The 27,672-nt window shown below is 36.1% G+C and overlaps 1 protein-coding gene across 1 annotated transcript in view; it reads right to left on the bottom strand.

Moving 5' to 3' along the window:
• The window catches only part of LOC121081980 (cytoplasmic dynein 2 heavy chain 1-like), a gene marked incomplete at both ends in the record, with an annotated part of 34,311 nt that overhangs the window by 6,037 nt on the left and 602 nt on the right, over positions 1 to 27,672 (bottom strand). The window contains 26 exons of the mRNA XM_040581310.1: positions 654 to 900; positions 3,109 to 3,368; positions 4,401 to 4,556; positions 5,969 to 6,098; positions 6,479 to 6,686; positions 7,020 to 7,284; positions 7,958 to 8,157; positions 9,925 to 10,040; positions 10,800 to 11,023; positions 11,182 to 11,364; positions 11,564 to 11,746; positions 12,242 to 12,444; positions 13,953 to 14,103; positions 16,268 to 16,387; positions 16,476 to 16,588; positions 16,752 to 16,869; positions 16,962 to 17,094; positions 17,828 to 18,210; positions 18,397 to 18,567; positions 18,964 to 19,078; positions 19,170 to 19,325; positions 20,219 to 20,424; positions 21,195 to 21,344; positions 24,683 to 24,810; positions 26,069 to 26,184; positions 27,454 to 27,581. Of these exons, the coding sequence (XP_040437244.1) occupies positions 654 to 900; positions 3,109 to 3,368; positions 4,401 to 4,556; positions 5,969 to 6,098; positions 6,479 to 6,686; positions 7,020 to 7,284; positions 7,958 to 8,157; positions 9,925 to 10,040; positions 10,800 to 11,023; positions 11,182 to 11,364; positions 11,564 to 11,746; positions 12,242 to 12,444; positions 13,953 to 14,103; positions 16,268 to 16,387; positions 16,476 to 16,588; positions 16,752 to 16,869; positions 16,962 to 17,094; positions 17,828 to 18,210; positions 18,397 to 18,567; positions 18,964 to 19,078; positions 19,170 to 19,325; positions 20,219 to 20,424; positions 21,195 to 21,344; positions 24,683 to 24,810; positions 26,069 to 26,184; positions 27,454 to 27,581 (4,563 nt within the window). The remainder of the gene's footprint in view (positions 1 to 653; positions 901 to 3,108; positions 3,369 to 4,400; positions 4,557 to 5,968; positions 6,099 to 6,478; positions 6,687 to 7,019; positions 7,285 to 7,957; positions 8,158 to 9,924; positions 10,041 to 10,799; positions 11,024 to 11,181; positions 11,365 to 11,563; positions 11,747 to 12,241; positions 12,445 to 13,952; positions 14,104 to 16,267; positions 16,388 to 16,475; positions 16,589 to 16,751; positions 16,870 to 16,961; positions 17,095 to 17,827; positions 18,211 to 18,396; positions 18,568 to 18,963; positions 19,079 to 19,169; positions 19,326 to 20,218; positions 20,425 to 21,194; positions 21,345 to 24,682; positions 24,811 to 26,068; positions 26,185 to 27,453; positions 27,582 to 27,672) is intronic.

Here is a 27,672-nt window from a genome sequence, read left to right as displayed (position 1 = left end):
ATCTTAATTGCAAGAGGTATACTACTACCCCCAGTTTGGTATCAGCTGCAAACTGACTGAAGGTACACCCTGCCCCATTGTCCAGATCATTAATGAAGATGTTAAACTTGTATTGCCTTCCAGCTAGGCTTTGTGCCACTGATCTGGGCCTGGCTGTTCAGCTAGTTTTCAACCCACCTCACTATCTGCTTACCCAGCCTGCGCATCAACAGCTTTTCTGTGAGGATCTTTTGCGAAACAGCATCAACAGCCTTAGCGAAGTCCAGGTAGACTATATCCACTGCTCTCCCCTCAACCACCAGCTCCTTCACTTCATCATAGAAGTTTATCAAGTTGGTCAAACATGACTTGCCCTTGTTGAATCCATGCTGACTACTCCTGATGATTCGTGTAACTAATTATATTTATATAACTAATAACATTATAACTGAGGTGAGCACCGTCTTTATTTACTTATGCATATACACCAAATAAAACCAGTATCTTATTTTTGGCCGACACCTACGTATTCTATCAAAATACAAACAAAACTCATGTCAATACAGGTGCAGGTTTTTAATTCTGAAAATAATCAACACAGGTATTTACTACTTACGCAAAATTATTTCCATTACACATAAGTCTCTCTATAGTTAACAGACATAAGTGTTCACCTGCTGCAGAAAAGCCACAAGAGTGCTTGTTCCCCATTTATCAGGTTTGGGTAGATTGATGTCCTTTAAGTACAAAACAAGCCTTTCACAGTCCTTTGGTCTGTATACTCGTCCAGTGTTTGTACTGATTACAATGCAAGTTTGACTTAATTTTTGTAGAAGATGTTGAGAAGTAGTTTGTGCGCTGCAGTGAATGGTAGCAATCTGAGTGGATCGGAGTTGAGAAAACGCATAATGAAGCAGCATCCTAGAAAAGCAAATGTGTACATACATATATGCACAAGTAATACATAAATGCATTAAAATACTGTGTATCCAAAGATATTGTATAGCTTTTGAATGAAAAAGCATATACTACATCCTGTATTAATGTAATAAGTGATGCATGAGGTTTGCTGAATTAAACATCCTTATGTTTAAAATTATAACATTTTTCCGTTCAAGAAGTTCAACAGAAGTGCAGTATACAGCTACACAAAACAAATACCTGTCCTAAGTGGAGCAGCAGGAAACTGTCAGTGACCTGTTGCTCCACTTTGACATGCACAAATGGGATCCACCCAAGGGTACTGAGGCAGCTGGCAGAGGAGCTTGCCAAGCAACTCTCCATCATTTATCAATAGTCCTGGCTAACTGAGGAGGTCCCAGAAGACTGGAGGTTAGCCAGTGTGATGACCATCTACAAGCAGGGCTTAAAGCAGAATCTGGGGAATTAGAGGCCTGTCAGCCTGACCCCGGTGCCAGGGAAGGTTACAGAGCAGATCATCCTGAGTGCCATCATGTAGCGTGTGCAGGACAACCAGTGGACCAGACACAGCCAGCATGGTTCTGCTTGATGAACCTGATCTCCTTCTATGACAAGATGACCTGCCTAGTGAACAAGGGAAAGGCTGTGGATGATATCTATCTGCACGTTAGTAAATCCTTTGACTCTCTCTCCCACAGAATTCTCTTGGAGAAAGTGGCTGCTCATGACTTGGACAGGTGTGCTCCATAATGGATAAAAAGCCAGTTGGATGGCAAGCCCAAAGAGTGGTGGTGAAGCAAGTTACATCCAGCTGGCAGCTGGTCACAAGTGGTGTTCCCAAACGCTCAGTATTGGGACCAGTCCTGTTTAATACATTTAACGATGATCTGGACAAGGGGATTGAGTGCACCCTCAGTCAGTTTGCTGACGACACCAAGCTGGGCAGGAATGTTGATCCACTTGAGCGCAGGAAGGCTCTGCAGAGGGATCTGGACAGGCTGGACTGTTGGGCCGAGGTCAATTGTTTGAGGCTCAACAAAGCTCAGTGCCAGGTCCTGCACTTGGGTCACACCAGCTCCACACAACGCTACAGGCCTGGGGAAGGGTGGCTGGAAAGCTGCCTGGTGGAAAAGGACCTAGAAGTGTTGGTTGACAACCAGCTGAACATGAGCCAGCCGTGTGCCCAGGTGGCCAAGAAGGCCAACAGCATCCTGGCTTGCAAACAAAATAGTGTGGGCAGCAGGACAAGGGGAGTGATCACCTCCCCATACTCAGCGCTGGTGAGGCCGCACCTCGAATCCTGTGTTCAGTTTTGGGCCCCTCACTGCAAGAGCGGTATTGAGGTGCTGGAGCATGTCCAGGGAAGGGCAACGGAGCTGGTGAAGGGTCTGGAGCACAAGTCTTATGAGGAGTGACTAAGAGAACTGGGGGTGTTTAGTCTGGAGGGGAGGAAACTCAGAGGGGACCTTATTGCTCTCTACAACTACCTGAAAGGAGGTTGTAGACAGGTGGCAGTCAGTCTCTTCTCCCAGATAACAAGTGGCAGAACTAGATGAAACGGCCTCAATTTGTGCCAGGGGAGGTTTACATTGGATATTGGGAAACATTTCTTCACAGAAAGGGTGGTGAAACATTGGAACAGGCTGCCCAGGGAGGGGGTGGAATCACCATTCCAGGAGGTATTTGAAAAATGCATAGATGTGGTGCTTAGGGACACCTCTACTGACAAACTTGGCAGCGCTGGGTTAACAATGGGACCTGATGATCTTTAAGGTCTTTTTCAACCTAAATGACTCTATGAATCTAAATACCTCATACAATATGATCCAACCTTCTAAATAAGGACCCTAAGACAGGCAACAGGATGAGGTAAATTCAGTTGCCTGCACACAGGCACATAGTGCCTCTTGAGATGATATCAGATACCTCATGTGCCTTTCAGCTGTTGCTCCATGACAACACAGGTTTTCCAAAGGTCCCATTTCATATGTAAAAGACTCATTCAGATGTCTTAAATGCATAGTGGAAGCCTGAACTTTCCCTGTAGATCTTCATAAGTATTTACTTATTTACCGCTACAGAAAGTTTGTTTCATTAGTAGCCTAAACAAGTGATATTCTAGCAGAAAGTTGTATGATAAAATCATTATAACAAACTTTATCAAATAGCTAGAAGTATATTTTGCTTAAAATAGGAAATACTCTTTACCCCTTTCCACATCCTTCAGGACCCACAAGAAGAAATGGCTGGTTTTTGTTAAAGTCTAGCCAGGGTCTAAAGTAATCTAAACCTCTCTGCATGTCAGGGGTTTGGATGACGGGAAGTGTTTGGAGATTATTGAAGTCCTCAGCTGTCAGATTTTCAGGTTTTTTCAGCTGATATAGCATTAGCTGTCCAGTGTTTGTGTCATAATATGTGTCCAGGGGCTTCCTCGGATCTGGTGGAGATTCTCCTGCCCAACTGAAGATCTTTAAAAAAAATAAAGCTTCAGTTAAATCCATACTCCTAATGACAAGATCTACAATTTTGAGATAATCTAAAGGATGCTCAAAGAATAATTCTTTAAATTTAAACATTCAGTTCTTTGATTTGATAGTTCTAATGCTGTCTTTGAAAATTCAATCATTATGTATACACTTTATGATTAAGTCCTTAAATAAACAATAACATATTACTCTTCTACATATTACTGTTTCGTAATATAAAGAGCATAAAATAAATTGTATTTAGCAAAGCTTTATATAAACTGTCTTTCATATTAGGCAATGTACATAAAAATTATCATGAGAACGAGATAACTCTTTCACATGCATCAATAGCTAATTCCAGAAGCTGAATCTAAACCTTTACCATCTGCTCTGTATATATGGTTTAGCTTCAGGCTGTGTTTTGGAAGGAGCTATTTCCTTCTCTCCAACACAAAACTCAAGTGTGATTGTGGAGATAATTATCTCCAGGGACAGACTTTTGTAGACACTATGGACAAGTATAACCACAGTTTTCCAACACTAACCCCTAGTCCTTATGCCCTCAAGTATCTACACAAAGATAGAACCATATCCCAGTGCATACAATACCTAACTTCAAAATAATGCTTTAAGATCACCTCCCTGACGAGGTGCAACAAAGCCCTCACGTTACTATTTCAAGCATTCTAAAGAGGAAAAAACACACAAAATAAATCTGTATTACATATACAGACTCAGAAACTGCTATAGTGGGTCCTTGCATAAAAGAGTGTGGACAGAGGCCATTCCGTATCTCTTGGTGCATCACCAAAGGATTGCTGTCTGGGCTGGATGCACTTAGCAGCCTATCACTGAAGTAAGAAACATTCCTCTACTTCTCAGCTATTTCCCTACAGACAACACAGATTGCAAATAAATTAGAGCACAGATATTCCATTACTGTAAATCTGTATTGGTTAGAAGACAGAAAATCACTACTCCTATTACATATATTGAGAAGTTCTTAAAAAACTTGCTGAAAAAGATTATTACCTCTTTTGCAAATTCTTGTTGTGATTTCATGTTGAGATTGCCACCAAGACCACGTAACAAGTTAATAATAAACTCTCCACGATCTGTACACCCATGAAGATGAGACAGTCCATTCATCACAGTTCCAACTAAACTTGTTTCTACCACAAAGTCATTCTGTAAATTGCAAGTTGTAAGTTGTAGTAGATGTAAATATATTCCTAAAAATAAATGTGATTTATTGCTAGCAGCCTATCACTCATTGCTCTTTGACACTTCCACAAACAATTAAAGATCTCAGCACTGAAGCTGTTCTACAAAATTCACTTAACAAGCAATTATTTTTAAGCATTGATTTGGAAGTTTTAATTCCAGACCAAGTATTGATGCATTTGAGGATAAGCAATCAGAACTTTCCTTACAGATTTTCAGAATCTATAAGAAATCACCATAACTGTATACTGAAAACCCCTCTCCTGTACAGATTCTTTATGGATTTTGCCCTTCAGCACCAAAGGGGATTTGCAGCCTCAGGATCAGTGTCATTGTTTTTCCTCTGCATCTCCCTGAAGATACTTTTTAAAGTCTAAAAATCTCCATGGGTGAAAGAACCAAGAGAGGAAATAATATTAAAAACACAACACGACCATATACGTTCCCCAAGGGGAAGTAATGCAAGTCTCCCAAACACTAGCTCACTAGCCACAGCAGTGGGGATGTCTCCTAAATAATGTTTTGTGCATCACAAGCCATTTGTTCAATGCAAATGCAACTCCAGAAGCAGAAGTGGAGGTAGGGAAACATGTAGAATCCTTAAGAAAATCTAGCACATGCAGAACAATTATCTTGATGTAGACCCCAGAATCACAGAATTCAGATAATGTATAAGGTTTTGGACTATGCTTTTTTTAATATTGTAATTATACATTACCTTTTGTCTATTAAAACATCTTTCAGTTAAGGTTTTGAGTAGAAACCTAAAGAGCTAAAGTTATATATTAAATCCAGGACAGATTAGTGGAAGCCATTAATATTTAGCATTCTGAACAATCAGACTACTTTTTTAGATATGCCTTTACCAATCTTTTTAGGTTTCTAGCATTACATTTCTCCCCAACCTTTTACAAGCTTCAGTCTACATTGTGCATCTTTTCAAATTTTAGGGTTGGTTGTTTGGGTTTTTTTTGTTATAGACAATAACTTATATCTAGAAAAACAATTTCTTTACTTTTCCATTTTTTAGTTTAGACATTTGTACCTTTCAGATCTTTGAAAACATATAGAAAAATGTCTGGTACGGAACATTAGAGACAGATCTCAAGTTTCATAGAAATATATGCAGTTAATTATTTAAAACTCTATTAAATGTTTCAAAAATTTCAGTACAGCAATCAGGTTTCGGAAATTGATTAGAATAGTTCCAGTATTAATCTTATTAAGAAAACAGCTATCAAAAAAGCACTGAGGTTTGTTGTTTGGTTTTTTTTTTACTTAAAATTTAAAAATATTAATAATCTCTTCAGTGTTACACTAGAAAAATGGATCATTGCTAACAAAGCTGAAATTTGATTAAATATTCAGTTACTAACCTTCTTCACAACCCAGTTTAAAGCCTTTTCAAAATAGTCCCCAATCCAATTTTCAAGGTTGTATCTGCATTTTTCAGGCTGACTTCTTAGCCAAGATTTTATCAGAGAATTAAGATCTGTATCTTCATCACTAAGTCAAAGCAAAACAAGATTCAGACAAATACAAGGCATCCACATCTGCACATAGACAGGTTCAAAGGAACAACAAAATTCCAGGAAAAGTTCAGGAAAATACTTTAGCAAGAATTTCTAACCAATATTTGGGCTCTCTAAGGGTCAAACACAGACAAAGAATCCACCATGTCTTTTTCAAAAAATCTGATATATATTAGCCAAAAGATTATAATATGACAGAGCAGAAGGGACATGCAACCTAAAGCAAACTTCCCTAGTGATTTGTTTTCTAAGTGTAAGCAAGTAATTAAATTGCTCCATCTACTTTAGACTGCCTTTCAAGAAAAGTAAGTACATTTGCTTACTTTAAAAGTACATAATACTCCTGTGACTTACCTCAGAAAGATCATTCCCATTCGAGATATTGTAGCAGGAGAGGCACAGCTAAGGTCATGAGTTTCAAATATAAAGTTGACATTTGAGCCAAATTGAATTCTTTCTCCACTGGGCATAGTCAACAATCTGTTGTCATCCAAAACGGAATTCAAAGATTCAATCCATTCAGGATCAATATCACCATCACAAATTATCCATGAAGTAACGTCTATTTCCAGACACAAAAATAAAATATCAAATCCTAGAAAAACACTGAGAATATCATCTCTTGCTATTTTAACACTAGTTAATACTCTTCCTTCATTATAACTTAAACGTAAGTTCTATGAAGATATTCCTTACATGCTTTACCTGCTGCTCTTTTTGCTTTCTTATCATAAAATTTGGAATGTATATATCAGTGTTCTTGACTATGATTGTCACCAAAAGTTTTTCTTACCTTATGCTGTCCACAAACAATAACATAATATAAAAATGTATCTCAAAATCAACAATTTCAGTAATTTAAGCATAATGATGTATAACTCCCTCACAGACATACCTCGAGGCTCTCGTACCACCTGTCGAGCACTATTTGTAAGCACACCATCAGACCATTCTCTGGTATCCATGTCAATATGGCCTAGTAACTGATGTCGAGGCATAGCTTTAGGATTCATAGTATACTGTTTCACTACTTTCCCAGTTTTACCAAGTGCTGTCTTTAACATCCGCCAGAGTGTTGATTTACCTCCACCACTTGGACCTACAATAACTACACCCATTCTTTGACGTAATTGTTCATATAATTCCAAAGCCTTCTTGATCTAGATAATAAAAGAGATAATGGCTATGTGAAGCTGCAAAGCTAAAAAAAAAATTCAATCATGTTTTTTTAATGTTTTTCCAATTTACTTTACATGCAGTCATTTTGTTTCTAGAATTTTATTTTTTTAAACACTACACTAGATATTTGCTTAAGTCATTAAAGTTATGATACTAAAGAATATCAAGAAATTTAATTTTGCATGTTAGAAGCCTTTCACTAAATTACTGATACAAAAATATTAGCCCCCTTTAAGCACATTTTTAATGAGAAATTAATGAAAATTTAGTCACAAAAGTTTATCCAGCTCTACATTAAATAAATATGAGAGACAAAATTGACTGATAAAAACAAGTTTTCACATGTTTAATTCTTTCACTGTCCAAAACATTCATTGGTGTTTGTACCTGGCTTGAACGAAACTGTGTCACATGTTCACATCTTAATTTTCCTTGCACTACTTTTCTTTCAGTTATACAACTGATCTACCGTTCTTCAAACACACACATCTGCTTTTTATATACATGCAATTAGAATCTAACTATCAGTTATTCTCGTTTTTTTATAAAAGATTTGTTTCAAAAGTAAACTGAAATGAGTCAAATGAATGCAATATTAATCAGGTCTAAATCAGACTAACTCATATATCTTTTGTTGCTGTAGTTGATGTTTACCTGGGTGCTTATAATTTCCAAGTTTGCTTCTTCAAAGACTTGTTGTAAAGCTGTAGTTAACTCAGCATACTCTACATCTTTAAAGTCAATGCCAGGAAATACATCTTTAACCAGTGCATCAAAACGGGCGCAGTCCGCAAAGGTAAGCTTTGACATGGTATTAAGCCGCAAAGCTTGAACCACCATGTGACTTTCATTAACTGGAAATAAAAGCAAAGAAGTCAGATCAATTTCAAGCCGTTTGATGGGATTTTTTTTCCATGGAATGTATCAGCACTTGAGCCCATACTGCTAAGACATTGAAGGTGGAATCAGGGAGCAGACTATATTCTAGTTCATGTACTGCTCTACTTGGAAGCTAGACGAGTGCCTTACTATAAGTATCGCTTATGTTTACAAATGCATTCTATACAGATACGAGATGGTTATGATGCTGGCCAGATAGTGCATAATAACCTATACATTAAAGTGGGCTGAAGAGTAGCAGTGCACAATATCTTACTTGTTAAAGGCACTCATAAAAGAAATTAAGGACCCGGATTCTAGACCTTAACTGTCAGAGGCGGAGTTGAAGTCCCATCTCAAGTGCATCCTAATTAGCTAAGAATATTCCAGAAGTCAACACCCCACAACTCCTCTTGAATCTGAATTACCACGGAAATGTAAGTGTTTTGGGACCAGAATGAAAACAGCCACAAGAAAGCCTTACTCTGCCAGAAAAATAAAGATGCTCATGATGGGAAAGGCACAGGGAAATTTGGAAAAAGTTCAAGGATTTTAGTCCCGAACAATGTCTTAAATGCAAATGCTTGTACAGACAAATTTTTTAAACACCATGATAAATGATTAAGAGGAAATACATTGACATTGAGGAACCTGATTTAGAATAGTTGAACTGCTTTACTAAAAGAAGCAATATTCAGTTTAAGCAACATTTAAGAATACAGCCAATACACCAAAGGATTTTGATTCAAGACAAGCAAAATAAAATCCAGGCAAACGTAATGAAACAGGAAACCATATTTGTTGGAAATATCTTGAACTTCCCAAGCTAAGAGATTTAAAAAAAAAAACAACAAAAAACATCACACACACAAAGAAAAAATGGGTTTAAAACATAGGTAAATCCATCCACCATGCCTTTCATAGGGTTATTGAAAAATATATTTTAAACCAGACCACACAAATTTCAGCAAATTTCACATATCTAAATATGAAGCTAAAATAGCATAGCAAGAAACAGTGATACAGAAACTAAGAAAATGTGCCCTAAAACACAGCACTGGTAATCCTTCTTTGGCAAATCCAAACTCAAGTCACTAACAAATTCTTTAAAGTTGTTATGCCAAGATTTGTAAACAAAGCCTGTCTCTAAAAACTTTCAGATACATGCTATTTAAGTGAACAAGAAGCAGCAGTATCCTAAAGACGTAAAACGCTCATTCATCCCACACTTTTAATTCCTACTCATTTACCATCTAAACAACAATTTCAAAAATCTTGAAAAAAATAGTGACCCGGTCTAGTCCAATACATTTCTATCATTTCTACCTGTCCTCATATTTGTCTCTGTCTACCAATCTGAATCTAATGCCATGTGACAATTTTAGCAAACCTCAAATAGAATCAAAATGATCTGATCTCTCATAAATAATGACAGCACCAAAGGATCAACTTTCCTGCCCTAAGCCAAGTGAAAACAAAGAATCTTTGAGAACCCCTCAAACCCAACCCAAAATAAAGTCCTATATCTATATTCTTGCCATATAAAAGCTCAATCTAGAATATGACAACAGTCTTTTGTGATCTCCTAATAAAAGAGGACTTTCACAGGTACTTTTTTCTTTTCTAAATTGCCTCCAGATACAAGCCATAGCTTCTTGAAATTCCAGCGAACAAGAAAGCTGTAATGAATGATACCTGTACGATATGCTAAACAATCAGAAGTTTAGCATGGTTAACCTTACTTTCTTGCTTTGCTTCACTTTTCTTCAGCTGATGAAGAAGACTGCCACAGCCTCTCAAAACAGTCTTCAATGCTCGTAAACCCCAATCATAGTGCTGCTGTGGTGTCAGAAGCTCCCTAAATTAAAAACAGCAATACTGTAATAAGCTTTAGGCAACAGCACCTGAAGTTTTTGTTTGGTGAATGAATAAGCTCATAATATAGTTTTGGGCAAAAGAGAAATTGGTGAGTAGCACCATCTGAAATTCATTTGAAAGATATAAGCAATGACACTCTGAAATTTTCAGAGGGAGTATATTCAATAGGCAATGCATTTATTATTGTCCCTAACAGCATTAATTACAACCTCTGAACTCTGTTCTCCCTAATATGCATACTTATAACCAAAAAGCCATTTGAGTCTAAATTCAACACAATCCTTGTGAGTATTCATATACTCACATTCATATTTAGTAAGTGTGATGGGGGGCAATACTTTGCCACCTTGAGATTATAACTGCATTCCAGGTATTTTCACACCTGAACCTCCCAATATATTCCAGTATTTTTATTTTATAATTTAAATTAGTATCTACAGAGATTTAAGAGCTGTATTGAATGTAAAATTTTAGATGACTGCGTACCGGCAGTTTCATGTCTAGTTTTGTTTCCGACACATAGCTTTCTGCAATACCCAAATCAGAAAATATTACAGAAAAATAACAAAAAGTATGCATAAATTGTATCCCTACAGTCATGCTTTGGCATGCACTAGACGGAGAAGAAACAAGATGGCAGTGAGATAAATAAAAAGATCAATGCTGAAATAAAAGCAGGAGGGGAGAGAATTACAAAGGTAACATGACAAGGGGGACAAAAAAAAATAAGCAAGCTCACCTTGCCAGACTGAAAATAGCCACTAATTTTCTGCCAAGTATTTTGGCATCCTTAAAGCCTTCTGAATACAAAATCACTTCTGCAATAAGTTCGTTGTCTGGATGAGTCATAGCAACTGGCCTGAAAAGTTGTTTGAGGTTATCAGGAAGCTTTTGTCTTCCTCCATAACCTTTTCCAGCAGGATTCAGAGTGATAAAAATTCCAGAATTATGATCCATTTCAACCTAGCATTAGAAGTGCATTGTAATAGTATATTGTCATATGAAGCAGTATTGAGAAAAGTGGGGTAGACTATGTTTAGTTACAGTAGTCAAGTTTTTAAGCTTGACGCTGTCATTTATGGAGTATTTTATAGGAAAAAAATAAGTAAGTTTTGCTGTACCTTTTTGCCAAGCATCTCACATACAGGACTATGTTTCTTCAACGCATGTTGAATTGTCTGAATCTGCATGGATACTGCAGACAATACAGCTTCCTCAAGTCTATTGAATTCATCAAAACAGCCCCAGGCACCACACTTCACTAGGCCCACAAATATGCGCCCCATCGACTGCACATCAATGCCCTTAAAGTTAAAAAGAATACTATCAAAATAAGAAAATAATAAAAGACTGCCTTCCCATCTATTAAAAAACATGCCATTGGAAAGAGCCACAAATTCTAACGGAAATTGACAAATTATCAAAAGTATTTCCAGAATATAAAATTGTTTTATGATATGTGAGCATAGACATCCAATTCCTGAATTATACAGAAACATTCACCTCATCACAATTAAAGACTAATACTTGTCTTCCAAGAAGTCCACCCAAGGCCTTTACTGATTCTGTCTTTCCAGTTCCAGCTGGACCATAGGGATTTCCTCCAAGGCCCATCTTCATAGCCTGAGTAAGAGTTAGGTAACACTTATCTGTCAAAGGTGTATAAACAAGTTTAGGGGAATTACCCTGCAGAAACAAAAAAAAAGTATATTGATTGGTAGACAGAAATCATTGATGATGTAATTTCATTAATTTCATTCAGAAGTCATTAACTTGAAAATATAACACAATGGTCAAGATTACTGTCTTATTAAGTCTACGCATTTGTTTACAGCTATGAAGTTTTCCTGATTTTATAATCAAGTTTCAAAGCATTGTGCAATTTTTTTTTAAATTACAGAAAAGGGGACAACATAGATGAAACTGCACTCTCATATAAAAAAGTAGAAAATATTTATGTGATGTTACTGCTTTCCATCTAACTTATATTTACCCCATCAATATCACAAGAATGAAAACAACTACCCTAACTTTTAGCATTTTCTGTGAAACAGCATTCTAAGGACACAAGAAACTTGAAAAAAATGGTAACAGTTGGGAGGCAACCAGCATCATGTATGAAATGGCAAAGTGTTTGACACATTTATGAAAGCCACCATGTAGAAATTAAAGATACCGCACCTGATATTCGTATGTATACTGGAGTTCAGCATCTACCATCTGAACGTAACATTTTTGGTCTTTCATATAAAATCTCAGCTGCTTCTTCCAAGCCCAGTCTTCAGCATTGTGAACCTGAGCTTGATTCAGTTGCTTCACCACATCAGTGTTATGAATGATATCAAGAATCAAAGCTTTAAGCTTGAGCTCAAGGATTCCTGATTCTGCAAATAACCACACACACCCCCCCAAAAAAAACCAAAAAACAAAACACAACAGTGTAGTAAGGTACATTACCCATTTTCAAGTTCATTGTGCTGCTTTCTATTACCAGCAGACTTTATTCAGATCACATTTCAATTAAGTATAGAAATATTTATTATCTAAAGCAAGCAGCATAAAATGAGATCCTGACAGAGAATGTGAATCATATGTAAATTCAGTCCATTAGAACTGATTTTGTCTGCCTCTACAGTCAACAGAGAGATAGAGGGTTTTCTGGAAAGCATTTTATTCCAGGAGTATTTACAGCTATGTCCACTTCAGTACTTAGTGCAGGACAATCTGTTAATTGATCTGCTAAGGATCTGAAAAACATACTATGCGCTCTCTGGAAATTTTACTCAAGACTAATTAGGGCGATGTGCAATTAATGTTCATTAGCAGATTGAGTGCATTAGGTGTACTCTGAGAACATACTGTTTAATCTAGTTCAATTTGAAAGAAATCCAGTTTATGTGCTATAGTATACCATTCCACGATGGGAATTAAACCAAAGCAAGTGGGGATAATCAGGCAACTCCCTTCAAAAATTACACTTATTACCCAAATGAAAAAGTTACTGTGGAATGAACACTTTTCTATATCTGATGACATTTCTCCAATGGCTACATAAAGAGCACAGAAAGGGAGCTTTGATAAAGAACAACACTTACAGACTGCTGAAGGTAGGTGATACGAAACTTATTCCTAATTAATATATCAGATGTTAACAGTTCATAAATTCTAAACTAGAATTTAATACAGTAAGCAGCTATATAAATGTGGTAGAAGATTGTCAACTACATGTCAAATTGAGTCTTTTTATACACATAGGGTAAGGGCCATCTCACCTAACCTACACTATAGAATTTCACATCTTAGGTAGTCAATTCAGAGCCCCCCTTCTGGTCAAAACAGGAATAAGCACTCAAAGGCATAACTATTCTGACCCAGCTGGACTACGTAAGATTCAGAACAATCATGTCTTGAGAATAACTAGTTTATTGGTTTTGCTACAGAAGTACTCAAGAATTACTAGTTCAACTACAGATGTATACATCTAAGATAGAAAAAGAATCACCTACAGAATATAGGCATGACATAATGTACCTCAACAGCTGTTTGGCCATTTCCTGTGAAACATAACACTAGTGCACAGTTCAGTAGCTCAGGACCAGTTATTAGCAAATAAATAAACCAAAAAATATTAGAAGATATTAAAAAATAATTAAATATGTTTTAAAATATATAAGTGCTCCAAGACAATTTTTAATTAAATAAAAATCCATTGTACAATCTGAAATAGTAAATACACACAATCTTGGCAGTAATAGGTGGGTAACATTATGTAACTCAACTTCATGAACTCAAATCGAGACAGATTTAGATAATATCCTGTTTAAACAGGGTTCGATACTACACGACTACATAGTCATTATGAAGAATTACATATTAATTATAATTTTTATACCTGTACTCCCAGAATCTTCCATACTACTATCAATACTAGTATAATGTTCCAGTTTAGCCATGAGTTCTAATTCTAATTGTTGCAGATTATGGTCTTTGATAGCACTTTCAACATCTTCAGTGAACTTAATTTGTTCTGCTAAGGAAAGAATCTTTAGAAGAAAAAGTTCAAATTACATTTTATAAATACAGAAGACACAAAGAAAAGAAGGTTTTCAATTAATTTGTAATTTCTTATTATGTTTGATATTTAAAATATATTACTGTATCTTTTTTATACAAAGCCACATATTTGCTATGCATTTACGAACAAATGTAGCCACCTTAAAATCTGACAAAATTTCGCAAAAACTTGCAATGTAATACAGCAAACGCTTTAGTTGTTCTACAGCATGTCATAGCAAAACTTTTAAAGCACCTTTTCCCATTAAATGATATGTCAGATGAAAACTACCATACTGTAGGCTTCCTGAGTCCATACTCAACAGGCTCAGGAAAACCTCTGCCTTTTTGCGTCACTGATCTGCTAATACAGTATTTTGCATTCAGGTTTCTAACAGTCCACTTATGTTCTAATTACGTTACGTTCACTAGAAAAGCCCTGTCTAAGCTCTGAAGGTTTAGTCAAACTTGGAACTGCAAAGATCAGTAACAAAAAAATTCCACCAATTATGCCAGTCTGAAGATTTGTAACAGTAACTACACTCTGGTGGAAGGAAAGAGTAACCCACAGTCCTGTGTGGGAGTGACAGGATCACCGAGCAAAGGGCACGAGGTGATGCGACAGGAAGGGATCACAAAAAACAACAACATGGTGCTTAAGCAGGGTCACCTCCAGCACTTGCACAGCAGCAAGGAAGCGCCTGCAAGGCACCACTATGGACAAATTCCCCAGACCCTCTCCAGAAACTCAACATGCTGGGGTGCCTCTCTGAAGTGCCTGTACACTAGTGCAAGCACTACGGGTAATAAACATAATGAATTGGAGATCTGTGTGCAGCTGGGGTGGCTCCCGCGACTGCAGTGCTGCTGTGGGGAGATACAGGCATGTTAGGAAGAACAGGCAGGGAAGATGAGGAGGGGGAGTTGCACTTTACATAGAAGAGCAGCTGGAGTGCCTGGAGCTCTGCCTGGGGATGGATAAGGAGCCAGCTGAGAGCTTACAGGTTAGGATTAAAGAGAGGACAGGTCAAGGTGCCATTATAGTGGGTGCCTCTTTCGGGCCATCTGACTAAGAAGAACGAGTGGATCAGGCCCTCTTGACAGATAGGAGCAGCCTCACATTCACTGCGTCCTGGGTCCCCACAGGGGACTTCCACCACTCCAATAATATCTGGAAGGGCAACACAGCAGGACATAAGCAATCCAGGATGTTCCTGGAGTCCGTGTATGACAATCTGCTCTTCCAAGTGACAGAGAAGCCAACGAGGACACGTGTTTTACTGGACACAGTCCCGCGAAGGCTCACAAAGCTGATTAAGGGACTGAAGCATCTCTCCTGTGAGAACAGGCTAAGAGAGCTGGGACTGTTCAGCCTAGAGAAGGCCCAGGAGGGCATCTTATCAATTTCTACAAAATTCTGAAGAGATGGTGCTAGGAAGACAGAGCCAGGCTCTTTTTGGAGGTGCCCAGGACAAGAGGCAAAGGGCATAAACTGAAACAAAGGAGGCTCTGTCTGAACATCAGGAAACACTTTTGTACTGTGAGAGCGACCGAGCACTGGCACAGGCTGCCCAGGGAGGCGGTGGAGTCTCCACTCCTGGCAAGATTCAAAAGCTGTCCAGACATGGCCCTAGGAGAACCAGCTACAGGCAGACCTGCTTGAGCAGGGGTGTTGGACTAGATGACCCCTAGAGGTCTCCTCCCTCCACAACCATTCATTTTGTGATTCTGTGTGATTCTCTGTGCTACTGGTCAAAATTGCGTAAAAGAATTTCATGTTCATGACTATTTCTGCTTATACAGCTAAACTTTAGAAACTATATTTTAATCAGATTCAAAAAGGGCTTTTTTATGTTACTAAGTCTTAGCAGCCCTGCATGTAACATTCACTAAGATCAAGATTTATATAAAATTCAATAAATAGATGAATGTTAAGTCAGGTGCCATGTAAAAGACTTGAATATTTAAAATGTTTACAAAACAATTATAAGAACACCTATTTTTAAGAATTTCTCTATACTATAAACGAATAAAATGGATTTGTTTGGGTTATTTTCTTCCAAATCCATAGGTATACTTCTTTATGAGACTTCAAATAATAACTTATTTGTTAAATCTAGGACTACACAGTGACATTACTGGATCGACTACTACCTGGGAAGGAAAGAGTGATGGATCAATTGAACCTTGTGATTTTTTTCCAGCATCAACACAGTCAATTAACATTTTTTTCAGGGTCTCCTTCATCTCCAAAGCCAAACTGTTTAGCCACACCTGACAAAGAGATGAGAAAATCTCTAAAGTTACAGTACAAAATAATTTCTCAAAGATACTTGAACATAGGTGGATGTGATTTTCTTACCTCCACATCATTTGACAGAAGAACTTTATTTCTAAGTGGCACAGTTTCTCCTTCTACAGACTTCATGGCAACTATGTATTTAAATTCTTCATCAAAGTTCACGCTATTAATGCCTATTAATCAGAAAATGTCAATGAAGTTACATATTGTTAAACTCAAACATTAATTCTTTAGTGTCTAGTAGTGGAAAGAAAAAAAGTCTGCAACATATTACTTAGCTTTGAAGAACCCAATTTCTCAATAAGTACATTTCAGAAATGAAGATTAATACATTACCAGCAAAAAGCTTCTTCAGATGAGACTGGATAACCATAGGATTTGTCGACTGTCCTAAAATTTCTAGTAAGTCATCATCTCCAATGAAATAAAATCTTGGAAATGCTGAGCGTTTTTCCTATATAAAAAAAATAAATAAATCAGTTTTGTTGATTTAAATTCAAACTTACTTCCTTTCTTTTTAGAAAACTATATTAATGTCAACTGTACCTCCAAAAACTCATTCAAAGATCTCTGACATCTCTGAAGCTGGTCAAGTATAGTAGTTAAGGTACTTCTTATTCCTGTCCGGGCATTCAGTGATGTTATCCTATTGTCACTCTTGATATCCAACATAATGGATCTTGACAGAAAAAATATGGAATAATTCATTTAAAAAAATTACAATTGTAATCTGAGTATGATATACAAGTAGTTACGTAAATAAAAATTAAAGGACAGGGAAGTCATATAAATATCTGATATACAACTTTCAGTTTTCAGTATTAATGATGAAACATTTCAGAATTTATATCAATGTCTCTCCAATGTAATTTTATAACAACTGTTTGATAAAATTTCTCTACCCAAAACCAAGACAATGCCATTCTTTACTTTTATTTCCTTTTAAGAAGTTATTTTAACTGAAATTAAGACAGATAATGGTACATCTTTCTACAGTTCAAAAAACCCATCTTTTTTTATCTCCTTGACTTGTTTGAAACAAATAAACTATCTAATTCTCCCAAAAGTCCATCTGTCCACCTTCTTAGTGAACAAAGTGCTTGTCTTCAACAAGAAATGATTCTTGAAAACACAATTTCATCACCTCAGCTTCTGTTGACAAGATTGATCTTGTGTTTGCCTGCCTTGTGATCTTTGACATTTCATGTGATTCACATGTACTCCATTAAATGAAACCTACATTACCACCTTTATTCAGACATATGTCACTGCCACATATCTCTGTCTATTGAATTTCTGCTGCTGACCTTCATCATATTTAAATTGTTCCATACATTTTCACCCTGAAGAATGTTCTAGCTTATATGGCTCAAAGCTATTACAAAAAATAAGTCGCATTCCACAACACTAACCTAAAGTCTTCATCAACCCTGTTAAAACGAGCCTGTTCTTTGGGCAGAGCTCCACGACCAAATATTGGTTCCAAGTAGACCCATTTCCTCTGAATTTGGTTTAAATTCTGCAGATACTCATCCAACTCAGCTAGCTTTTTCTCCCAGATGGACACTTTATCTTCAAAACCTTTGTAATAGGGAGAGTCCTTGAGGGACTGTAGAAGACAGCGATGATCTCCAACTTGGTTGACTATGTCCTTCCAGTCTTTAATAAGCCTGTGTGTCTTGCCCTGGCTGTCTTCATAATCTGTTAATGTAAAGACAGCTCCAACTCCCCAGAGTTCAAGCTCACGTAATGCTTCTCTGATTGTGACTTCACCTTGGGCCCGACAATTCAAATCCTATTTGAAAACATAAATAGATTTAACTTGAAACTACAGAGCTTGCAATAAAATTTCCATTCAAAAATATAACATAAATTCTATTTCTATAGTGATAAAAATATAAAAATGCATACAGAACAAAACATACTACAAAAAATACACCACAAAATAAAATACAGTACCTTTATTTTAAATTATTCATACCTTAAGTTCCATTGCTTTTTCTATAATGGCATCTGACACTTTTAGCAGATCTCCAAATAACAAACCCTCAAGTGTAGTGCCTCGGGGAAGACCCAGAAGACGAAAGAGATCCAGCCAATGGTCTGAAGAAAGATGTTCTCCTCTAATATATTTAAGGAGTGGGATTATCATCTATAGGAAAAACGCATATGTGAATCCATCTAGTCTTTATGAAAATTGTACTGTTTGAGCATAGAGCGACATGCTATTCAAACAAAACAAAAATTTACATTCTTAAACTACAGCACGTATTTTTCAATTGCTGCATTTAATATTTAGGAATATAACTCTGAGGAAAATTCTTTGCTAAATGTGTGTCTGTGTAAACTGTAATGACCCTCCTGTTCACTGTAAGGAACTAAAAGGTTCTCAGTAGTGAAATGTTCAAAACAGTATCAGAAGATATTTTGTTAAATCATAACTGATTTTATTACAAGAATTGAACAATGAGTTACAGAATGAAGTATATTACCCAGTAATACCAAAATATTTTTTGGTTTGTACCCTTCTTTGTAGATAGCATCTTACTTTATATTTGTCCACTTCTTTTTGCAACTTTACTGTCATTACAGTATGTTCTTCCATCTTCCTCATTTTGTCATGCCAGTTAAACAAAAATTCTTCAAATAGGTATGTTTTACTCCTACATGAAAATCAAATATAAAAAGGTCACAATAACACAGTACTACAACCTCACATATATGTTGATGAAAAATAAAATAATAAAATCATACCTAAAAGTAATCCAGTCTTCTTTGGCTTTTTCCTGAAAACCTTGATGAAACTCTTCATACAATGCCCAGACTTCTGCACAACTCTTAATATCCTGACGTACAACTTCAGACAATGAGAAGTCAGGCTCTTCCAATTTAAAATGAAGGCATTCTTCACTGAATAAAAAGATCACTGTATTATACATTACATTATTATGCTTTTATGGTTTAAAAGATGTTATCACATGGAAATAATTATATTTAAGAAAAGCCATTAATTTCATTAAAAAACATTGCTGCCAAATGCTATTTCCTTATAGCATCCTTCTTGAATAGAAATAATAAAGGAATATGACAAATAACTCTCCTACACAGCAATCTCCTCCGATATTCACAACTATTTTCCATAAACTTTCATTTCTTTCTCATTTATGAGAAAAGTGCATCACTTTATGCCCCCAAAAACAAAACGTGAAAGAAAATATTTTTAATTGATTGTTTCTTCCTGTTAGTGGAAAGAATATGCTGATTTTATTTACTATCATATTTAAGTGCCAAGCTAAGAATTTAAACAGAAAATTTTGTTCACTCAAGGTTTACAATAAACTGAAAATAGGCACCCAGAGCAAAAATCCTTTTCTTTTGCAGAACAGTCCATCATAGGGAACACTTACTCAAGAAATGGCAGACCTCAGCTCTTGCCCTCTTAAGTTACAAGAGGACTGAAGTATTAACTCCCTCTTCTTGGACAAGTATTCTCAAACCTTCTGTTAGTGAGAATTTCAGGAGTGAGAATCAAGCCAAGCCCTTAGTGTACAGACTCCCTTTACATGAAAGTCTAAGAGATTTCTCCAGTTTTTCATTCCAAGAAATTATAGAAAAACTTCACTATAGAAATTCATGTTATGTAAAATCAATAAAAAGGACATGAAAAACATATAATATGAATAAAATGAAATTTCTTATATTATCTGTTATGATAAAAAATAGTTAACATTTTCTGAGACACTGTTGCTGCAAAAGATCAATACGTTAATTAAAAGGCTATACAGGGAAGTAAACATACATACATGAGCTTTTCTTTCACTGTTTCAAGTTCATCAAATTCCTTCTTTTTTTCCTTTATGATCTGAGCACTTTTCTCAAGCACATCTTGATCATCTGTTTCAATGACATCATCACTTGGCTTTAGCTGATCCCAACGAGCTTTAAACTTTTCCAGGTCTTGAAGATATATATTAATACGTGAAATCACATTCCCCTTCATCATTTCAATCTGTAAAGTAAGACTTAAAATTAAATCCTTTCAATGGTTTGTAACTACAACTACGATCGAAATCAAAGTAGCAACTTAAAACTTGATCAGAACTTGGTAACTACAACTTGATCAAAATCAAACTCAAAAAACTTCTTGTGTAATACCCTAAAAACCAGTTCATCTTTATTCTGTTGTTTTTGTTTTTTTAAAAGGGGCACTTTGGGTTTTTTAAATATGCTGGTATTTAAGACCTGTTCATTTGGCACATGCTACTCATTTAGCCTGCACCTTATGGCACATAGAAAAATTGTTATATCTATGTAGCATACTGATATCTTCAGTAGAACTGTAAATTAGTTCAGCAATTTGCCTATGGACTGGAATTACAGGACTGCACGTAGTTCAATAAAGTTCTATGAAAAGAAAACAAACATCAATACTAAAAATATGACAAAGTAATAAAAATGCTACTTTTTAACTGTTACCCTGTTTTCCTCAGTTAACCACTGCATTCATTAAGCTATCTCTCACCAAGAAATTGTTTGAGACAAAAGTACAATAATGTAACATTCATTTCAGCATCAGTTCAACTGAAGTTTCACCTAGTTACCCTCTAAACAGTTCAAGTATTCTTCCTTTAAAGGACCTCCCTCAACTCAGTATCATTGGTGTTAACATTGAACTAAGAACACTTAGGAATCTATTTAATCTAAGGAAAACATATTTCTCCAGACCTATTCAAAATAATCTCAAATTTTTTAGGTAAAGTATTAAGCTTTCATTGTTACCTGTTCTGTAATCATAAGCTGATGGCTTTCCATCATTAATTCAAATTTATCCCATGTAGCTTTTAGGTTACTGATAGTGTCCAAGCCTGCACCAGCCACAGTTCGCAAAAGCTTGTTTTTATCTTCAGCCTCTTGAAACAGGAGGAAAATCTAAATTCAAACAGATTAAAGATATGTGTATGTAAAAATTCAGCAAATCCTGTTTACCCAAATACATTTGTTTACAAATACATTAGAATCAACTCTGTATGCACAGCTTATATGCTTATATACAGCTGCTTTTTTAACACTGTTTAATATTAAAACACTAGAAAAAATAATATCTGAGGTATTTAAAGAAGTTCTAAATCTTGATCCTGACAAGTGAATGTTTACTATGAAACAGATAAGTGTCTCTTTATATACTGCAGAAATCCACAATCAGAATCAAGAACAGCAGCAGAACTGAATTAAGGAAATATGTATGTATGTGTGCTGGGTCTGGCTGGGATGGACTTAATTTTCTTCATAGCAGCTCATATGGTGCTATGTTTTGGATCTGTGACAAAAACAATACTGACAGCACACTAATGTTTCACCTATTGCTGAACAGTGTTTGCACAGCATCAATGCTTCCCCCCGCCCATCCTCAGTGAATAGATTGGGGGTGTGCATGAAGTTGAAAGGGGACACAGCCAGGTAGATATATTCCATGCCACATAATGACATGCTTAGCAATAAAATGGGGTAGAGTGGGGTTTCAGTAGATTAGACATCTTTTCTTCAGGAACACCCAGGGTATCAGTCAATCCATGTTCTATATTTTCTTTCTCTCTTTCTTCACTTATTGAACTACTTTGATATCAATCCATGAAGTTTCTCGCTTTCACGCTTCCCCTCCTCTTCTCCTGTCCCATCAGGGGTGGGGGAGGCTGTTCAAGTGAGTGAGGAAGTGAGCAAACAGCTGTGCGATACTTAGCTGCCTACTAGGGTTAACCCACAAAAATACAGAATAACAAAAAGTAGGAATAGAGACACTTCAAATAAACAGAAATTTTATTCACATGAAAGAGCACTTTTTTTTTTACCTGATAATGGGGAAAAAATCCGTTTTTTCCCACATACCAAATCAACCAATTTTTTTAAAAAAACAACCCTTTTAAACTCTGTAAGTCAGAAGAAACTGAAATAAACACATACAGTTTTACACATTTACCAAAATGTCCTGTTATGTATGTTTTCCTTTAAAAATTAAGAGGTGAAAACAGGCACTAATGCTAAGGAGAGATACTGTTCAGTAAGTTATAGAGAATTAACTCTCTTCAACATCTAACAATTCTCCAAGAGTTGCTACAAAATGTACTTATACCCAAACTAACACAGTCCTTCCTGAGTCAGCAGCCAAACAGTGAAACTGTTTGATAAATGACATGAAAGATAAAGATAAAACTAGATGTCTGTACATGGGCTTATCAAGTAGGCATCTAAAACTCCATTATCACCAAAGAGGATCGTTGAAACCAAGGTCTCAGTCATTTAATGACAGACGCTTCCATCATTACTTGAGATCCCCTACTCTATCCCATCTGCCTTATATCCACCGTCCCAAAAGAGTGGGTGTTACACGGGTCCTGTGTCATAGCAGCCAGCTCTCGTATGGAGCTCTCAGACATGCCAGGACACCCCCAAAACAGCAGACACCTATGTATAAACAACTACAGTAAGCTCTTAACGGAGCTAAGAAATCAGCTCAGGAGGATCAGCCACAAGGTATCTACTTTAGGGCGAAACGGATTGCTCTAGGCTACAGTTGATTGCATTCACTCGGGACTGGATTCAGTTTCTCACAAACCCTCTCTAGGGTCATTTGAGATGCCCTAGAGCACTTGCCTGGCCTCCAGTTGCAACTGGAAAGGTAGAGGCCTCCCAGAACTTCTCTGTTAGGTCTGCCAGTTTTCTGTGGATGTTGAATATACATCTCTGGGACTCTAGAACTGCATCTGTGAGCAACTGAACCAGACTTCTACTGAGTGTATTAACAGCACACACACTGCAGATGTGCACATACACACCCAAACTCAGATGCATTCATTTACAACTGAATTCTTTTCTGCATAAATAGTGTCTGGTTGGGAGGAGTTAATAGGGCTTTTGTAGAATTCCACAATTCTGTAGAATCAGAGTTCTTCAAAGGCATCAGTAAGGGTATGGATGAAGGAAATTAAAATTATATATTCCAATTCGGATTCCAAAAAGCTTTTAAAACAAACCCTCACCAAAGGCTTTTAACGAAATCTAGTAACCTTTAGATAAGAACAAAAGTCCTTGCAGAAATAATTAATGAGATACAAAATAGAAAACAGAGATAGGAGGAAATTACCAGTTCCTGCAATAGGAAAAGGTCACCCATGGAGTTCTGTAGGTACCATGCTGAACTGCTCAAGGTGTTTATAAAAGAGTTGGAAATGGAGAGTAAGCTGTGAGATGACAAAGTTTACCGATGATACTGTTATTCCAGGCATTAAAACAGTTCACCTATGAAGAACTGCAGAATGAACTTAGAAGAAATAGTGACTGACAATACTGGTGACAAACAAAATTCAAGTAGATAACCATGAAGTGACATCTATGTGAAAAAATAAATTTCACACGTACAAGTTGAGTTCTGAGGTAACAGCTGGAGCTCAGGACTGATAGCTTGGGGTTACGACAGCCAGTTTTACAAAAATGCCGGCTTAACGTGAGCAGTAGAAAGTAAATCAAATGTTAGAAGTCACAAGGATCAAACAGAGAATAAAAGAGATAATACTGATATTTCATCATATAAATCAATGGTTTGTTTGTATCTTAAAAATTGTACAAAATTCCGTTCGTCCCACCGCAAAAGATTATTACAAAACTAGAAAAGACTTACTTAAGAGCAACAAGGATGATCACAGTTCTGAGTGGGCTTATGTATAAGGAATTATTAGGTGAAGTAAAACTCCTCAATTTAGAAAAGAGATGGCTGATACAGGACCCACCTAAGAAGAACAGGGGCTGATTGGTCCATATCTCTTCCAATGTAAGACTTAAATGGTATAAAGTTAACAGATGGTGTGTACGAGGTGAAAAAATAAAAGGAGGGAGTCCTTCATGTAAAATGAAATCAATCTACACTTTACCAGAAGATATTCTGCATGTCAAATGTATTTGCTTTCAAGAGGAAACAAGGTAAGATTGTGGAAGAGAAATCCACCAAGTGTTACTATAGGCTCAGGAACGACATAAAACTCAAAAATGTTCTGGTTGGAGGCTAGAAGTGTGGGAAAGCATCAGATATGCTACTCTGATTTTATATTTTCCCCTAGACACCCACTTTATTCTACTGCTGGATACAAAACACTGCGCTAACCCTATATGGCCACTGCATGTTCTAAACTAGTTATATTAAATATCAGTTTCCATACTAAAAAGGCATTACATTTTTTGATAGCTGTTTTTCTGGATATGATGAAATAGTATCTTACCCCTTCTTTTCGTTCATGTAGGTTTAAATATTTTACATTGTCTTCTGCTATTTCCTCCACAGTCTGGGGCCTAATCACTAATGTTTCCATGGCATCAGTGAGAAATGAAGAAACATCACTTAGGTGAGCTATATAAAGGTGGAAAACAAAGTTATCATGGAGAAAATATTTGAATAAATGTACAAATCACAAATGCACTGTGATACAACACTGTCATAACATATGACAATATACAAAAAGCATTTGCTTAAAAAATTGCAGACCCTAATCTTATATGCTGCTTCAAAAAAACCTGCACATTTGTATTTACATGTAGCTTTTTTAATGTAATTCACTCTATTCTGTGTATGATTTAGACTACAAGTATAAGAGCCCCTTCTGAGAATTAAACATAAATACTCAAGGTATTTATTTATACACTTTCAAAATCTGTATATGTAGGTCTTTTTTGGGTAAATGGAGAAAACCAAGATGTTAAAATTGCTTTGGGCGTTTGGGTATGAAGTTTCTTTTGTTGGTTTTGTTTGTTTTTTTTTAAGAAACTGACTAACTAAAGCCACCTTGCTTTAAATATTGAAAAGATTCACAAACAAAAGCCTGATTAAGGTATAATGATGTATTTTCCTACCAAGGTACATCTTTTTGGTACTGAGAAAGGAGCTGTACAATTCCAGGGAATAATACATCTTCCAGGAAACAATCTTTCAGGCTATGGAAATAATTCACTTCCTGCACAATCCCTGTTCTGCGTTTCCTGTGCTGATCGTTACATTTAAAGCACAAAGCACTGGTACTTCTCATCATCTAAACCTTACTCCATTTTGCCTACCTGCTCCAGATACAGAAATATATACACCCAAAAATAGGGAAATAATTTGCACTCTTTAATACTCTGCATTTTGACAATCTAAGTGACAAGTAACTCTATGGAATAACTCTAAATTATTTAAGACTCTTCCTGAAGTATTTCAATTTGTGAAATAAAAACCAAATAATATTTTTAAATTATATTTCATGATGCCTCCTTCCATTACCCTCAAATGCCTAAGACATTTGCCTCCCTCAAACATTAAAAGAAATTTTCCTCCCTGAAATAATAAAGTATTCTTATTTCAGACAAAAGAAAAAAGAATAATGTTCATATGTATTCTACAACTGGAACAGATGTGGCCAGAATAAGTGAATGGGAAAGATGCATATGGACATCAAGGGATCTTACGTTAGGCCTGTTGTGAAAAATAGTAACAGATTACTTTCTCTGCATGGTGATTTCTGCAGCTCACTGTGCCCAAGAGTAAAACATTTCTTAAAAGGAGTATTTACATTAACAGAAATGTCCCCAACTACAACAGAAACAAAAAAATAATACTCATTAAAATTATTTACCTTGAATAGATTTTCTCAAAGAAATGACAAGAACGTCATACAACTTCTGGATGAAATCATCAACTACATTTTTCACAGGATTGCAATTAACAGTTATACAATCTATCTTGATGGTGCTTCAAGACAAAAGATTAAAAAATAGCAAATATTCAGTAGTACACTTAGGTGTCAATATCTCCAAGATCTACATATATCTATAGGCTACAAAATCAGGGTAAACTAGTAAGACACAAACCCCCTCATAATGCTACAAATAAAAGTAAGGTTTTATTGGGAAAATTACTCACAGTATTGAAATAATTATAACCACTGCATACATATGCAGTTTTGTGGAGACTAAGGTCTCTGCTCTGCTCCTTCAAATAATTAGAAAATTGCTTGATTTTATATAACCAATGTCACTGAATTCAAAAGGAGTATTTCTATACTTAAGTAGAAAATATTTTAATTCTTTGTACAGTCATGTCTTTAAATCTCTATTTTCCATGAGTATTTAGCAATCCAAGCTTCAATAGCCCTAAGAAGATAAGAAAAGCTATAGTGAGCCGTTTCAAGGCCCCATATCTAATATCTCACAGTGACCATAGGTAGATACCTAAAGAACACCAAGAAAAGGGCTACCTTACTTGATACTTTCCTGAGTATCCTCCCTCAACGCCAATTATTTTCACCTCCTGGCCACTTCATAGCCACGTGTGATTCCTGGCTATAAGACACGTCAGCCAATTTCTATTCACCCCAGCCTGTCCCTGAACTCACGAAAATCTGTAGTTCTCAGAACATCACTTAGCCAACAAGCTCTACCAGTCCATCCTCCTGCATGAAATGTCACCTCTTCCTTGTTCTGAACAGTGATTCCTATCAGTTTCATTTGAGAACTCTAACCACACAATATACTAAATTTCATGTGAATATCTGTAAGAATTAAAGCTAAGCTAGCATATCTTAAACTATAAGTTGTAAGAAGTAATCAAATATTTCATTTCAGGAATTATTTAATGTATGAATATTTACTAAATCTGTTCCTAAATGCCACATATACTCCAGATGTACAGGACTTAGCTAAAAGAATTGTTAAAATATCGCCGTGTTTTGTAGTATTTCAGAATCAGCCCTAAATTTTGAGGGGGTTTCCCATCATATAAAAAGGAAGAAATGAAGTTTTCAGAGAAGGCTATGCAGATGAAAGGGAGTAAGTATCTAGAAATAAAACCGAAAAACAAAAATCTAAACATTTAAAAAGTACATCAATAGTTTAAAAACACTTCAAATTCTACCTGTATCTCCACATAAAAGTATTTCTTTGAGTATTTCTATTTTACTTTTACCTTTAAAGTATCAGGTAGAATACATTATTCAAACAAAAGAACAGAATTACACTATACCTTGGAAGGCGTTCCGCTTCTTTCCCTCTCACTTTTAATGCTTTGAAGTTTTTTTCCCAGTCCTGTTTGCTAGAAAGATTTGTCTTCACCAGAGTATCAACATCTACTTGGCCAATTACGATCCATTCCTTTTCAACATTATTTTTGATTTCATGGAAAAGAAATATTTTCCAGACTAAAAAACTATAATAATGTCTTCAAGCTATATTCTCTAAATTT

This window comes from Falco naumanni, unplaced genomic scaffold (assembly GCF_017639655.2).
Source record: "Falco naumanni isolate bFalNau1 unplaced genomic scaffold, bFalNau1.pat scaffold_100_arrow_pat_ctg1, whole genome shotgun sequence".
Lineage (NCBI taxonomy): Eukaryota > Metazoa > Chordata > Aves > Falconiformes > Falconidae > Falco > Falco naumanni.
Note: the sequence above shows the minus strand (reverse complement) of the source record. Positions and strands in the feature narration are given on the sequence as shown.